At 38.9% G+C, this 17,047-nt stretch overlaps 1 protein-coding gene across 1 annotated transcript in view; it reads left to right on the top strand.

Annotated features, from left to right (window-relative positions):
* Positions 1 to 392: 392 nt before the first annotated feature.
* Positions 393 to 17,047, top strand: part of LOC148363332 (neural-cadherin-like) — a 233,605-nt gene continuing 216,950 nt past the window's right edge. The window contains exon 1 of the mRNA XM_088340974.1: positions 393 to 1,506. Within this exon, the coding sequence (XP_088197100.1) occupies positions 528 to 1,506 (979 nt within the window). The 5' untranslated portion in view covers positions 393 to 527. The remainder of the gene's footprint in view (positions 1,507 to 17,047) is intronic.

The following is a 17,047-nucleotide window of genomic DNA, read 5'->3' on the forward strand; positions in this document are numbered from 1 at the left end:
TATATATATATATATATATATATATATATATAAATAAATAAATACTGAAATAGTAAAAATGAATGATACATTCTCAGAGCAAGGAGCAACGAAGCAAATTTAGGGCAGTGTTGGGTTTGGGAACCATATGCGCCTCCTCGAATAGGTCATCTGTGCCAGTCGGAGTGATTTTTCCCTCTGTCGAGAATATTTTAATCTCTTTGAGGATTTGTGACACATTTTCATCCGAGGTGAACGGGGCACTTGACCATCACACAGGGTGGGGCTCTACGATGAGACTATTTGCCTGGATCCTCTCGTAGAACCATCCTCGTTCTATGTCGTAAATTCCCCCCACCCCGCCGTGGGTGCTGAAAGCTGCATGCGCCTGCAGCGCTGTGGACCGTCTGCAGTGACGCGTGGGTCAATCAGCATGCAAACGCTTTAAGTCATCTCGATCCAAATCCTAAAATATGAGAGAAATACTTTTTACCCTTTTTACCCCCCTGAAGCTCTTGGAAACCGCTTTTACATAACTTACCACCGACATGATTTGGAGGGTTTTTGTGCTTCTTATTTGTCTGTGGACCCCGGCAGGTGGACGCGAAACAAGGCGGCAACTGCCTGTCTTTCATGGACATATTTTGGAGAATTCACCGGCGGGATCTAAAGTGAACGGACTTAGCATCCCGGCGAGGCGCATCGGCGCTCAAAAATGGTCGGGAATGTGTCTTAGAGTATATGGTGACGGCGGCCGGGATTTCTGTGCTTTCGCCCATCACAGGAGGGGGAATATCTTTTTGAAAACTTGCCGATTCCTGGACCGAGAGGTGCGCTCGGGATATCTTCTACGCATCGCATTGTGCGCGCCAGGCTCCGTGCTTGTTGACGTTGCTTTGCTTAAAGTGAGCATTTTGGATACTAACGACAACGCACCGACTTTTTGCCCACCAAAAGACGTGAGCGTAACTTTGAACGACACCACAGCAATTCGGAGTGTTGTTTACGCGCTGAAAGCTGTCGACGCAGACAGCGGCAAGAACGCACAATTGACATATAGCTTGGTGTCCCAAAAGGGAGCTTTTGATGTTGTCCCCAAAACTGGACAAGTGGTGTTGCTCGACTCTATCCTGGGGCTTAGAACTGCAGTTCGTGTCTTCGTTGTAGCTACTGATAACGGATGGCCGCCTCTGAGCAGCAAAAGGGCGGTGATCACCTTCACCCCGCGCGGGTGGTTTCAGAAAACCGGCGGCCGGGAGAGATCCAGGCGCGCACCGAGGGAGGTGACCCTCAACAGGGAAGATTCAATCTCCCTTAAAGTGTCTGAAAACGCCAGCATCGGCTCGGTTGTAACCAGGCTGAGTCCCGAAAGGTTCCAGTCAGCCAGTTTTGAGCTCGTCTTCCCGGATCCCTACAGTTCACCCCTGTCAGTGGATTATGACACTGGAGATATCACCGTCGTCAGGAGGCTGAATAGGGGGTCGGACTCTCTGCTGGAGCTCACCGTTAAGATTCAGGACAAGCGAGGTGTGTCAATAATGCGCTATACTACTAATGTCAACACTATATAATTATTTATGTTGATGATATGCTCCATTCCTGTATTGTTGAAATAGGTACAGTTTAAAATTGGTGTACTTATTAAACGTCATTCTTAAAGGAGTTGTACGGTATTTGGAACTTGTTTTACTCTTTGCCACCATCTCCTGGCTCGAGTCATCGTTTCAGCCTACATTATGATGCGTGTGCAAGTACGTGCATTTGTTTTGTGCGCTCAAATAGACATGTTTTTTTCCTCTTTCAAGGGTTTGGGGTTGGCGTTTGGAGTCTTCTTTAAGCAAGCTTTTTCTTTCTTTCACAATTTTCATGCTGCACAAAAAAACTGTGAATGAGCATGATGTCACTCTCAGGCACTTCTCCCATCCCAGATCCCCCCTACATAATGTGTTCTGCCTAAAACAGCTTTGCTAAAATTAAGGAAAAAAATAGCATACGGGCTCTTTGAACTCAGTTAGACAATGCTAACACACACATATTGGAGAAAATATTAAAATGTATTAGTTTAAGGACACATCAAATGACGCACCCCATCTTTAATGTTGGAAGTAGTTTAATAATTGACTTTATTGTAAATAATACACATTTGAGCATTTAATTGCTGATAAAAAGTAAGCCCTAATCGGGAAAAATCAACAAACGTAAAAAAAGGAATACATTTTAATGTAGGTCATGAAGAAAACTAAGTTTATTGTAGGCGCATGGTGGTTTATTTATCAGCATGTTTGCCTCAAAGTTCAGGGGGCCTGGGTTTGTTTCCAGCTCCTCACATTTCGTTGTGGAGTTTGCATGTTCTCTCGTGCCTGCGTAGGTTTTCTTTGGGCATTTCGGTTTCCTTTCACATTCCGAAACATGCATGGCAGGCAAAGACATAGGTTTGGTCTTGGCATTGGTGGGGCCAAATCAATAATTGCTCAATTTTGGGGTGATGCGTTCGTGCCAAAACTACGCCCCTGATGGCAGGTAAATTAGGGATTCCAATTGTCCCTAGGTATGAATGCATGTGTGAAATATTGTATGTTTGTGTGTGCCCTGTGATTAGCTGTCATTCAGAACTGCCCACAGCTCGATGTTAGCTGGAGTGCGCTCACGCACCCCCTGTGACCACAGTGATGAGACTTGGTACGGAAAATGAATAAATGAAAGTTCATTATATCTGCAATATAATAAACGGAAATAATCCTATCCTCTTGATATAGACGCTAAAATAGGTATGTGCAACGGACTGATTTCATAAGGATACTGTTATGCTTCACCTGTGCCCGCTCCTTTGGTGCCAACTGCCTCGGACTCTGATTGGCTCTCCGTCCCTATTTCAACCCACTCCTATCTTTCCCCTTTTGTCAGTCCGTCTGCAAACCTGGCTTACAACTCGCTTCCGACCCCGAACACGTTTTGCTCTCCTGTCCCAGCCACTGACCCACTTTTCCGTTCACGAAACGGCCTTAGCTTGTCACGGAAGATCCACTTCCGCGTTCAGAGCTACCTGCTTCCCACATCCGGCAACCACTGGATCGTGGGCGCAACCCTTTCTCTTTCTTCCAATAAAACTGAAATGCAACGCAAGTGGGTCCTGTCTCCGTTCTGGTCCTGACAATATTGGGAGCCCCTTAACACAATAAATACAATTATCTTTGACACAATGGACATGACTTTTATATAAAATGTGTTCTGTTGTTGCAGATGATCCTAATTTGAAGGTAATGTGTTTGGTTGGCAAAGACCACGCCTCTTCCACGCAAAACTAGTACTCGTACAACTAGTACTGTTAAGCTAGTTGGAATTTTTTAAGATTCAAAGAAAAAGTTCTTTCTGTTCTATTTACTCAGTAATCCTCTAGATGTTTGACATACAATCACTTCTATAAACTTAGATTTTACAAATGCCCTTAAACATCAATTGCATGACTGAGAAACCAAAATCACAGTAAAATGTCTACTTGGTTGTACGTATCCAGCGTTTTTCACAAGATAGAAACGAGTGCATGTTGGATTGCAAGAAAGTGCTGGAATTCTCACAGATACGTGATTGGAACAAAACACCATGTTGACTGTGCTTTTGGTGAGGATTTCTTTTTTTAAATGCCCAAAAGCTCCAAAAAGTTGATTTTGTTGTGTCTGTCCGCATGACCCTCTACTGATCATTAATAAAACCATCAAGTGACTAGATTGCAACACAAATTTGGCAATGAGTGGTACACACTCTCGACTGGTTGTCAACTAATCACATGCCAATTACACATAGTCATACAGCCATTCACACACACATTCATTCATAGGGTCAATTTAGAGTCACCCATCAACCTGCCATGCGGGAAAAATATGCAAACTCTGCACAGGTAGGCCAGTAGCTGAAACTGAATCAAACTATGAGGCAGTTGTTCTAACCAGTCAGCCACCATGCGCCCTTAGCTATATCATGTTCATTTTATCAATAATAAATACATTTAAATCTAACTGATGTGATGTAATTTCTCAATTATCATGGTGATGAATTAACACCTAAAACCCTTTGTGTAGAATTTACACGATGAATGGTGATACATTGGATTTTTATTAAGTCATTTGAGAATGACTGCATTAATATTGAAATTGTTCTATCACATTTTGCACAAGATTTATTTGTATAGCCTTTAACCACAAAGTGTCTTAAAGGGAGGCATAGGCCACAATTATAACAAAACACTTTGTTGACTTGAAATTGACTGGAATCGAACCGGCATCACTTGGACAACCATGCCCCCAGTGGTGAAACTCGACTTTGTCAATGCAATTCTGCAATCAATTGTCTGCCCAGTGGCTGAAACTTTGATTGGACAACGTTAGTTTCTCAAAGGTCTTGACCCGATTTATTCATTTGGTTATTTGACATAAATCAATATCATGGATTAGTTGTATATGTTAACCGTATGGTAATCCATTAGCTAATTTCTACAAAGGGGCGTGACATATGTACATCTATATATATCAATATATATCCCTCTCTCTCTCTATTTATATATCTCTCTATATATATATCTATATATATATATCTATATATATATATCTATATATCTATATATATATATATATATATATATATATATATATATATATATATATATATATATATATATATATATATATAGATATATATATATATATATATATATATATATATATATTTAAATATCATTCAAGTCAGACGCCATTTCCTGCATGCTAACCCTACAATTATGTGAGGACCTGGGTATCACAAAGGACGGATTATCCTTCTTTCCTTTTACATTCAGTCCATAACATCCCATATAGCAAATCTCTTACATTAACACATGCTATTTCCATGAATGACATCTGGCTCTTTTCTTGCTTGACATAACCATTTTACTTACCGGCAGCCGCACTCTTACTGTGTAAGCATTGTGTTTACATTGCTTTCTTCATGTATGACCATAGCTATATGTGTACAGTTAAAACCGCAACATATTTACGCTTTCAATTAATGTTGAGCCTGCTTCTTGATTAGATCGTCAGAAAAGAGAGAATGCCATTTTGCATGCGATTGCTCACAACGTTTTCGAAGAATGGAGATTTGAAGCTTTGCTTCAATTTTTGAGAATAAGTTCTGGAATAAACTGATTTTCTTTCAGGTGCTAGACCAGCTTTGTCTGTTGCCTCTTTGGCAGAGCGCTTTGTGCTTTAATGGGCATTCCAATGCATCGAAAGGCAGTTTTTAGAAGATAAGCATGGTGGAAATAACTTTTAGTGTCAGCACACATGCTTGGAATAAGGTGAAAAAGTGTTGGAATTTATAAAATTGGATTTTGGTGACAACAGATTACGAGCAATGCAGGTTAATGTGATTGTATTCATTCTTTAATATGACCTATTAGCCAAATGCTTCAGTCATGCATGGACTGTTGTGTTCCTTTCAGCTCAGAGTTGTCTTGATGTGATATTGTAGGGTGCACCGCCATTAACCCATTTAGAAAGGGAGCACATTGGTACTTTTCTACCACAAGCGCCAGGAATGCGTTTTAGTCATTTGTTTTTTTTCTTTTTTTTTCTCTTTGCAGATTAAATGCATCATTATAAATATGTTAATGGTGTCATAGTCCTTGTTGAGTTTCTTTGATTTGTGTGAGTTAGGAGAATGATACAGCAACAAAGCCCTTATGGACTTTTAAAACACAGATTTATTGGTGGCGATTTTAGACAACAAAATTGTACAACATTGGTGGCTTTGTAACGGCCTGTAGTCGGAATAATTACTTCTTAATTTCCGAGGTCAAAACTGCATAGATGTGTCTCCTGAATTAAGGTAATACACTGATATTACGTGAGAATGTGCATGCGTATCCCTTCACCACTAGGGTGATAGGGGCATCATTTCCTGTGGTGTGTCTTGGGCAAGTACAGCCTGGTGGCGCTCATCCCTCCCCAGGCCAAGAAATGTTTCCACCTGGTTTCAAACCAGCGACCTTTAGCGTGTGAAAGTGAATAGGTGAATGTGCTAACTACTACACCACGAAAAGACTACAGTACGTGATAATTTGTTTCTTATTTGTAGTATTTAATCATGTTATTCTGCACGTCACCTATTTTCGAATACACTATTGACACTTGGTGAATAGTAGAAAACAAATTGGCATACACTACTGGGTGCATGCTATCATAAAACTGACTTTTAACAAAACGCAAGATTACACAGAACAAAGGAAAAGAAGTACAAACCAAAATGGCCTTGCGCCATAGGGCATTACCTGCGTTGAGACGCAAAACCATTTTCTTCTTTGGCAGGGTCATTCTTCTAGAGTGACTTAATTGATTGCTTGTAAATTTTCTGATCCTGGCTAATTTGTGCTGGCTTGAGATAGTGAAGCTGCTTGCTCAGCAACCCCCCCCGCCCAAAGAAAAAAAAAAGCATTTTGAGGCGGTTTTCACATCTGGGATAACCTACTTGACTCCCTGTAAAAGGTGGTGGTGAAATTCAATGTTTTTTGGCCTGGGAGAGTTGAATTTCTTTCCGGGAGAAAATGTTGAGTCATCAAAACCAACATGGCTGAGTCAGCTTTTTGGGCATTTTTTAGGTAACCTACTTGATTGCCTGTGAAAGTTGGTGGTCAAATGTAAACTGCTTCCCCCTCTACACAGACAAACAAGCAAACAAACAGACATAAAGTTAGATATCAAATAATCATTATCACCAGCCTCGCTTTTTTCGAGGGTGATAATAATACACATCTACAGTATACGAACAATATGCAAAATTTAAAACATATAATGAAATGTTTGTGTTGTTTACACCAGTAAATTTCAACGAGTGTGCCGTGAGATCTTGTCTAGTTTGCCACAGGAAATTGCCCAAATGTATTTTTAAAAAAAACATTGTTAAGAATCTTTGCTTTCTCACAGTGATCAACCAAGTAATTTTAACATTTATCCATATATGTAGGAGGCAGCAGATGACTATTTTGTTACTTTTATATAATTATCCCCTTATGAAGTAGCACACGGAAATGTATTTAATAACTTATTTGTTTTATAGAGCTGTTTAAAATTGCCTAGCAAAAAATAATTATAAATAACATGAAGTACAAACAATGCTCATAATTTTGCAGATCTTTATTTATTTTTCTTATTTTAATAACATATATTTTTAATATTTAAAAAAAAACTGGTCGTAGGAATACATTTTTGAATGTTTTTGACTTTTTAATGAAATATACTGTGCCTTGGCTCCAAAAATAATACCTTTGTTTTTTGAGTTTATGTCGCATTAGGTTTGTGGATTTAAAAAAAAATAATGTTGTTGGTTATAATAACATGTTATTTTTTGTGAAAAGTAAAATACAAAATATTTACAGAAATGTGTTTTTATGTGCGTTTTAGCGTGTTGGGCCCACAGTTTAAATCCAGCTTTCAGCCTCCATGTACGGAGTATGCATGTTCTGTGTTCCCTGCAACTGGATGGCAACGAGTCCAGGGTGTCCCCTGCTCGCTGCCCGAAGATAGCTGGGATGTACTTCATCATACCAGCAATCTTAGTGAGGATAAGCGGTACAGTAAATGGATGAGGTAGGGTAACTACAATATAGTTTAATTTCCCAAAATAGCACCGGCATATTGCACCAGTCGCGAACATCGTTAATGGGTTAAAGGTAATGAAAGGCTGTGTTGATGCCCTCAACTGCAGATTTACTGGCACTTGGTCCGGCCTGCTTTCATAAAAGCTTCTTGTATAAATTTGAAGCATGATATGTGTGGGGTGTTCTTGCACATTACAGATAAGCATATCTGGTGATTATGCATCTTCATTGATATACGTGCTTTACACTGCGCTATTAAGGCGTGATTGAACAGATTTATAGACATTCTATTGCTTTATCAAAGAGTTGTCAATTAATGATTTGCAGTTTCTAAAGCGGATCGTCATAACCACATATTTTAACCACAAAAATATTTTTCTTCTCCCATACTGCAATATTGTGTTCCAACCTCCCAGAATGGGACACAAACAGGTTTTTTCACTGTTACTGATAAATTGCCCGTGTTTCACTGCCATTTTTTATTACGTCTCCAAATTCACATACTGCAGTTTCATGTCTTTATCATTTTTTATAGCCAGTACAAATGATGAAACCAATGTGCTACTCTTTTTGAAGACAGTATAAAAAATAATGTACAGATGCAATCTAATTTGGGCGTTATTTTTGATTCTGAACTCAATTTTATTCCACATATTAAAATTATAACCACAATTCCGTTTTATTATCTCAAGAATATAGTAAAACTCTGCCCATTCCCCTCATAGGCAAACATGGAAGTGCTGATGCATGGTTTTATATCTTCTCGTTTAGATTAGTGTAATGCCCTGCTCTCCGGTCCACCTAAAAACAATATTGCCAGCTTGCAACTACTACAAAATTCAGCTGCATGGGTGTTTATAGGAGTCTGGGGGAGGGATCCCACTTCACCAATTTTAAAATCGCTGCATCGGCTACCTGTGCGTTTAAGGATCAAATTTAAGATGCTTTTGCCAGTTTTGAAATATCTTAACGGTCTTGGGCCATCCTATCGGTCTGATTTGCTTTTATTACATCAGCCCTCACGGTCCGCGAGGTCCTCTGGCAGCAGTTTTTTGACGGATCCTAGGGTGAGGACTAAATCCAATGGTGAAGCACCATTCAGCCACTTTGGTCCTCACCAATGGAACAGTCTGCCGGAGGGCATCAGGTCTGCGTGGACCCTTGATATTTTTAAGAGGAGGCTTTAAGGCCCACTTTCTTAACATGTTCTTTAACTAATCATTTCTTATTGAGCTTTTATTCGGTTAACTTTTATTGTATCATACTTTACTTTACCTGTTTATGATTTGTTCTGCGGTTGCTTTTATTTATATTTCCGTGTTTTCTCATTTTGGAGGCCCATACTGGTGGTTCAATGGCTGAAATTCTGAGGCCATTTGCTGCCATCATCTGTCTTTTCAGTGTGGATACGCCTTCCTCGGGTCCCTTTCCTCACATGGTTATTTTGTGCCTTGTCATAATCAAATTTTATTTCTATTACTCTTCATTTTGATTTTACTGTATTTTAACCATTGTGTGTGTATGTATCACGTTTCTTGGGTTGTTGGGCAGGGGTAAAGGACCACATTTTATTGTCTTATTGTACACTAGATGTTTTTGAACAGCACTTTAAATGGCAATTCATTGCCTTAAAAGTGCTTTACATATACAGTTGATTTGATTTAATTCTCACTAGAGCTTCATTCATTATAAAAGTTTTTGTCCTGCTCTTTGACAAAAAGAAACGCCATTTACATTATTTACAGTTTCTCAAGTGTCAATGTGTAAACTACATTAACATAGATAGTAGTACTTTTTAAAAGAACGGATTTAAAAGTATCGAATCCTATTAAACATAATAAAACATTTCATTGGCTTGAGATACCTGATCCGATACGCTTTTATACAGAGGGGCAAATACATATTTAGTCAACCACCAGTTGCGAAAGCTCTACTACTTTAAAAGATTACAGAGGTCTGTAATGGTCATCATGGGTAGATCTAAACCATGAAAGACAAATTGTGAATAACAAAAACAAAAAATAACAACTACAGAAAATCACAGTGTATAATTTTTAAAGAGTTTATTTCTAATTGACTGTGGAAAATACATATTTGGTCACCTCCAAAAAACAAGATTTCTGGCTGTAAAAGAGGTGTAACTTCTTCTGACAAGGTCTAAAAAGACTTCACTTGTTACCTGTATTATATGCACCTGTTTTAAATTAATATTGTTATAATAGACACCTGTCCACAACCTCAGTCTGTCAATCCAAACTCGAATATGGCCAAGACCAAATAGCTGTCGAAGGACAAATGAGACGAAATTGTAGACCTGCACCCGGCTGGGAAGACTGAATCTGGAATAAGTTAAAAACTTGGTGTGAAAAAATCTACAGTGGGAGCAATTATTGGAAAATGGAAGACATACAAGACCACTGATAAACTCCCTTGAGCTGGGGCTCCATGCAAGATCTCACACCCTGTGTCATCAAAATGATCACCAGATAGGTGAACAAAAATCCCAGAACCACACAGGAGGACCTAGTGAATGACCGAGTGAGAACTGGGACCACAATAACACAGGTTACTATCAGTAACACAATGCACCATCATGGACTCAAATCCTGCACTCCCAGACGTGTCCCCCTGCTGAAGCCAGTACACATCTAGGCCCTTCTGCGGTTTGCTAGATAGCATTTGGATGCGAGTGTGTTATGGTTGGATGAAACTAAAATCGAACTTTTTGGTAGAACCACAGGTTCTCGTGTTTGGAGGTGAGAGAAAATAGAATTGCATTCAATGAGCACCATACCCACTGTGAAGCATTGGGGTGAAAACATTATGCATTGGTGCTTTTTTTCTGCAAAGGGACCAGGAAGACTGATCTGTGCAAAGGTAAGAATGATTTGGGCCATGTATCGAGAGATTTTGAGTGAAAATCTCCTTCCATCTGCAAGGCCGTTGAAGATGAGGCGTGGCTAGGACATTTGTGATCCTGTGTCTCCACCTTGCGCTTGAGGATGCAATCCAATTTCACAGTACATGCTTGAGTCCATGTTTTATTCAATGATACCCCCAGCCCCCACCCCCCACCCAAATTTGCCCCCGTTGCCATTTGCACTCATCGAGCCCCAAACCATGACAACCCCAACACCATGGTTGACTTTGGGCACGACAAAATCATCTGGTTGCCACCACACATGCTTTACATCATCTGAGCCAAATAAAATAATCTTTGTCACATCAGACCAGGGGGTATATTTCTAGTAAGCTATGGGCTTTGTTGACAAACTTCTTTCTTTGTGTCAAAGCGATGTTGCTTCAGTTCTATTAAACATTAGAATGAAATCTCTGGAGAAATGTTTGGGCTTAACTTACTTTTGTGACATACTGTAAATACTTATTTGCCCCACTGTAGTAAATAAACATGGTTGTACATACATAAATTAAAATAATGAGACACAAAACACAGTGCAGTTTAACACAACAGGAAAACACTAGAACATTCATTATTCTTGTAGTGGTAAATTATTACAACAATGATAGTGTTCTTCCTTTAATAAATTATTTGTCAAACGAGTTCTTTTGTTGTAGCATTTCCTAGCAAACTCTACAACAGACACATCAATAATTCAGATGACACAGAGCGTCGTGTTTGTTCTCTAACCTTGTTATTGCTATCCTGAACATTTTTTACATCCAATGCTCAGCTTCCCAACTGAAATATAACTACTCCATAAATCTGGGATGAATTTTATTGTTTTAACAACAATGGAAGTAGGACTAGACTAACAACAACCAGAGTCAGTTCTGTTTAGAGGTGAGGGATCTGCTGGTCAACCAGTTCTTCCACTGATATATTATATAGATTTAGGTCGGTCAGGAGTCTTTTCCTGCCTTGTTTCATTCCAAACCCTTGACCATTTACAGAAAACATCTTGGTATTTGCAGGATTTAAGGGTCTATTATGAGGAAACTCTGTGAGGCAGGATAAGGAATAACCTCTACACACAAGTCTCACAGTCCCGTGCATTCAAAAATATTTGTATACATTTCATACAAAAAAAGAATTAGAAAAGTTTAAGGTTTTCAAGGACTTTGAATGCCATTCTATCGTGTGAAAAGCGCTCAGAAATACATTGTGATATGCTTTGAAAAGTATGTCCATATGTTGCCTTTAAGTTGTCAGTTTTGTTTTCCTGGCACTCCAGTAAGCTTGAGACAACACTGCTCTGACCAGTGGCTTCATGACTGTTTTGTAATTGTAATTATTCCTCCTTTTCTTTTTTGGTGTAAAATTAACTACATAGAAATAGACACTTTTAAATATAATGGAAAACATACTGAAAACATCCTTCATAAAAATGGACACATTCCAAGGTCTTGAGGTATAGTGCTCAGAATGGCAGGCTTTGTTTGATTGAAATATTAATGAAAATAACCATAATGAAAAATCAAAATAGTGTCAGCAAGCCCTAGTCTTTCTGACACTGAACTGGTGGCATCAACGATCATCGTAATTTTTAACCGTTTATTAGTGAGGACGGACTGTAATGTCATACCAAGATTAAGTGGGAATGGTTGACCTATTTAATTGGAGAAGGCAAGCGTTGTCTTCTACGCTTAAACTCTTAATATTATTCTCTGACTTTCTATCTGATTTCTTGCATTCTCTCGTGTCCTCTTTAATGTCGTTTTCTACTTGTCCTTCCCTCAAATTATTGAATTCCCCTTTCCTGTTTTAGGAGGGAATCGAAGAGAAGTCATTCATGGAAAATTGCATACAATCTGAACTAATGTTGAGAACTTATTTGAAATAACAGATACGACATTTCCCAATGGAATGTTGAGTATGGGTTCTTGTGTTTTTACGAGGCATGATTTTATTACGGCTTGAGCTTTAGTAACTCTGAAGTGACCCCGCAGAGAAGAAAAACAAAATACAATCACAGTAAGTTTGACCAAAAGCCGATTATTTCTTTTCTATTTTTTACATTTATAGGTGATACACTGTTGCACCACTTATTGTAAACGATTCACTTGCTTCGCTTCTAACTTGGACTTTACCATTTTAAGACTTGGAACAACAACTGGAATAGAAATCATTACTCTTTGAAATATAGGGATTCAAATTCTGAGTTTAAAATCTGCTTAGCCAAAGGTAAGATTATTATCAAAACATATGCGCAAGGTACAAAGCATCCCAATCATCACAGGTATGTAAAAAGACCTAATCTGAAGGCATCAACAACAATTATTGGTTTTACGAAGAGCACGGTCTTGTGGTGACGCAAAGTCTTGATTTTGACATTTTGATCTTCTACGCCATGGATGTCAAAATCAGTTTGGCTTTGGGGCCGGATCTAGACTTTCTGTTCTTGGGCAGGCTAGATCAGCATAATTATGTCTACTTGAAATTTGTAGCTTTGTTTTTCAGTATTACACTTTATCATTAAGCCTACGTCAGTAACTTACCCTGCATATTACAATAACGAATGCTAAATTATCTTTTTTTAAACACAACACATTTATTTACAAACAATAGGGAATAAATAGTTTTAAGTTTGACATTAAATGTGTTAACTAGTTTATTGCAGTTTTACACCTGAACATACTCACCACATTATCTAAACTCCAGCAGCCGTAGAGAGATTTAGGTTTTCATTGATTTGAAAATCTATATTTTTTGAAAGAATTGAGCCAGAAACCTGCTTCTTTTCTTAACATACTCAGAGATTTACGGCAGGCCCGATTCAATCATTGGACGGGCCAGATCCTGCTGGCCATATGTTTGACATGTCTGTTCTATGCCCATTATTGTTGAATAATTCTATTGAAAAATTGTCACATTGATCATATTGCTGTCAGATGGAATATAGCAACTTTTCGCAAAATGCTTTAGCCAGTACTGTATGGTACAACAGTCTGATAAACAAACCCCAACTAGCCATTGAACTCCAGAGAATATGTGTAAAGTGATTACATGGCAGTGTGATGCCGGGCATCAGAAAGGTCAACATTAACTGCTGACTTCGCAGCCTTGGTGTACAACTTTAAGACTGAAAAAGGTTACGCAAGGCAAAGGAGGGCCAGAGAACTATATTGATGCTTGCAAAGGCAAGAAAGTCAGGAAAGTGTGAATTCTGGAGAACACGATAAGGAAAGGCCAGCCTGATTAGTCGAGGGCGGGTGCATGAGCCCGATGTGAAATTGACTCGCTGTAACATACTCTGAGATTGCTCAGGGGGCTTTAAAGACTAACTACTGTCGTAGCAGGAAGAGATAGGGTGCGCCTGTATACAAGAGATGTGTGCAGGATAATGGCAGCGATACTATATAGTGATTAAAAAAAACATCAACTTTCATTTGTCTCAATTGTCCGTCATGGTTTTGTTGAGGAGAATGCCGACGTGACCTTTGCAAACAGGTGAAGATAAAAACAAGAAGGAACCCCTTTGTGATATTTTTCAAAAATACGTTTTTTCTTAACAGTTAAATGGCAAATGTACAGTGCCTAGTAAAAGTCCTCCCGAACATTTTGCCATTTTGCCACATTTCAGGGTTCAAACTTTAAGCCAATAAATTGACATTTTCAAGAATCAAGAACATGTAAGATTCAATCGGAATGTTGATTATTTCAACATTTTATATTATACTTACACCCAAAAAATAAATGATCGGTAGGTGATGCAAGCATTACGGTTGGTGTAGAGTAACACAGCGCATCACCCTGAAAACACCCTCAACACTGTCAAACATGGTGGTCGCAGCCTCAATGTTTTTTTTTTTTAGCAGGGACTGAAAATATTGTTAGAGTTGTTTGCAAGATGGATAGAGGCAATCACAATGCGATAATAGCAGAAAATCTCTCGGCTTCTGCAAGAGAACTGAAAATGGTTTGCAGGTTCACCTTCCCAAAGGACAAGGACCCTAAACATAATGAACAATCTACAACTGAACGGTTTAAAACTAACAATATAAAGGTGTAAGAATGGCCAAGCTAAAGTCCAGACCTCAATCTTAGGGAGCATTTGTGGAAATATATGAAAAGTGATGTGCACAAACGACCACCATCAAACCTTGAGACAGCGTGTTTTAACCTTTCTTCTAGCCAAGGCACATTTCTATCATTAAAAAAAAATCCTGCTGAACACAAACAGCTAAGAATGTAAAACAAATTAAAAAAAAAGCTTTTATTGACAATGTATTTCTTTTTCAACATTGAAGAATGACTTTAATTATAAAGTCTCGAATAGGCAACTAGCTACCTTCTGCTTTTGCTGCTGCTGCCGCTTATGGTATGGAAGAGCACTACATAATTACTTTGCCAGGCAATAGACTGCACACAATTTTAAAGAAAAAAAAATAATTGCAATTTTTCATAACTAATGAAATTTCAATGCACTTCTGATGTTGAAAAGGTGCATTTCTGTGCTTGTTTTCTATGTTGGGAGAACTCAAACATAGTGACATGCAAAATTACCTCAAGATGACATTGTTACTGACTGGGACTATACAACTGTAACAAAATAATAAAAACATCTCAACAAACAAAAAAATAAATGCAGTTGAATACATTATTTTTTATTATAATTATACAAAAGTATACAATAATTGGAGGGCTTTCGTTTCAGAGTAGGAAAGCAATATAGAGAATGGCTGGCTAGCTACAAGCTAGCATCAGTTAACCGCGACTTCAACCAGGTCTCTGCGATGATTAATATACAGCAGTCCCGAAAGTAGCGGTTTTCCAAGAATTGTAGCTCCAGGTCGTCCATTTCATGGGTAATGGATCTGGCATTGGTGAAATACAGCCGATGCAGGGCCATCTTAAGAGAGTGTTGTCAGCCTAGCCTAGCGCCAGACCTTTCTCGCTTAACGCCGCCTCACCCGATTCTCGGGGGTAATACCAATTCATAGAGCACCCGCTGCGAATCACCATTTCTTTGCACTTTTCTGACTTTACTCAAAGTTTGATATAATTAATAAATTTCTTTTGAGTGTAACATGCCGCCAGGGCTACTAGCTGTCGCGTCGCCATTTGTTTTGTTGGCCAATTGTGCAAAACGCCCGCTTTGTGACTGACAGCATACATCAGCCTATCACAGTTGCGCACACCCTTCTTACAAACTATGCCTCACCTTTATTGACCAGTGTCATTAAAACTGTAACAATTGCACAATCGCGACATGTCACATCGCAAAATTGATTCGATTATGGTTAATCGTGCAGCCCTACCACATAGGCACACAAACTGGATAATTCCTCACGGCACACCCGACAATATCTCGTGGAACAGTGGTTCGAAAACACTGCCTTAAAGAACTAGAGCTATTTTTTACGGAAAAATGGGCAAACACTTCTGTTTCAAGATGTACAAGATGTATGGGGATATGTATGGACTTGAAGCTGTGATCAAAGTATTAACGAAACCCCCATTCACTGGAGTTTAGTACTGCGATTACAATTGGGTTTGTGGAAAAATAATTGGGCTCCAGGGGAGAAATCCATCAATTGGTGGCTGAAAATGACATTGGAGTACCTAAGGCAGTCAAACCTCACCAGTTTGAAGGCATAAACTTTTTTAAGAGTATTCATCTTTTATGTCTTAGTTTGGAAGTTCATCCATCATTAACTGAACCGCTTAACCTCAGTAGGGTGGTGGGGGTGCTGGAGCCCATCAACTATCTTCGAGCAGTAGGCAAGGGACACCCTGAACTGTTTGCCAGCCAGTTTCAGGGCACACAGAGAAAGGCCACTCACTCGCTTATTCACACCTAGGGACCATTTGGACTGGCCAATTAACCTGATATGCATGTTTTTGAAATGTGGGAGGTAACTGGAGGGCCAAGAGGAAACACACACAAGCACGGGAATGAACATGCAAAGTCCGCACAGGAAGGTTGGTAGCTGGATTGAACCCCTGACCTCAGAACTGCCGCAGATGCGCTAACCACTCAGCTGGCTTGCCGCCCAGTTTGGAAGTAATGAAAACAATATAATTCACAATAAGCTAAACATTTCTGTCGAGTCATCACAAAACTTTCATTACGCAGATAGTGTTGCAACTGTGCAATTAAAGACCAGTGAGTAGTATCGACAATGGTTGAAGCAAACTGACCAGACGTTGTGGGAACTTGATTCCAGCAATGGCGACAAGGGACCATTTTCTGAACCATTTTGTCAGACAACCTTAACAAATCCAGACAAATACTTTTCATTCTCTGATGAACAAAAATTTGAATCTTTACTACTTTTAAGGAGATTTTTTCTTTTTTAAAAGAACATTGTGTATTATTTCATGGCTCTTGGTGGTAAAAAGGTAATTCTTTAAAACAAAAACATAGCAAAAATACATGAAGATAAACATGATATTTTAAAAAACTACTCCAAGGCTGAGAAATTGATATTTAGTTTACATAAAATGAGGCTCGCTTATCAGAACCTAACATGATTGTCCAC

Source organism: Urocampus carinirostris, chromosome 7, assembly GCF_059441175.1.
Source record: "Urocampus carinirostris isolate Australia breed hairy pipefish chromosome 7, RoL_Ucar_1.0, whole genome shotgun sequence".
Lineage (NCBI taxonomy): Eukaryota > Metazoa > Chordata > Actinopteri > Syngnathiformes > Syngnathidae > Urocampus > Urocampus carinirostris.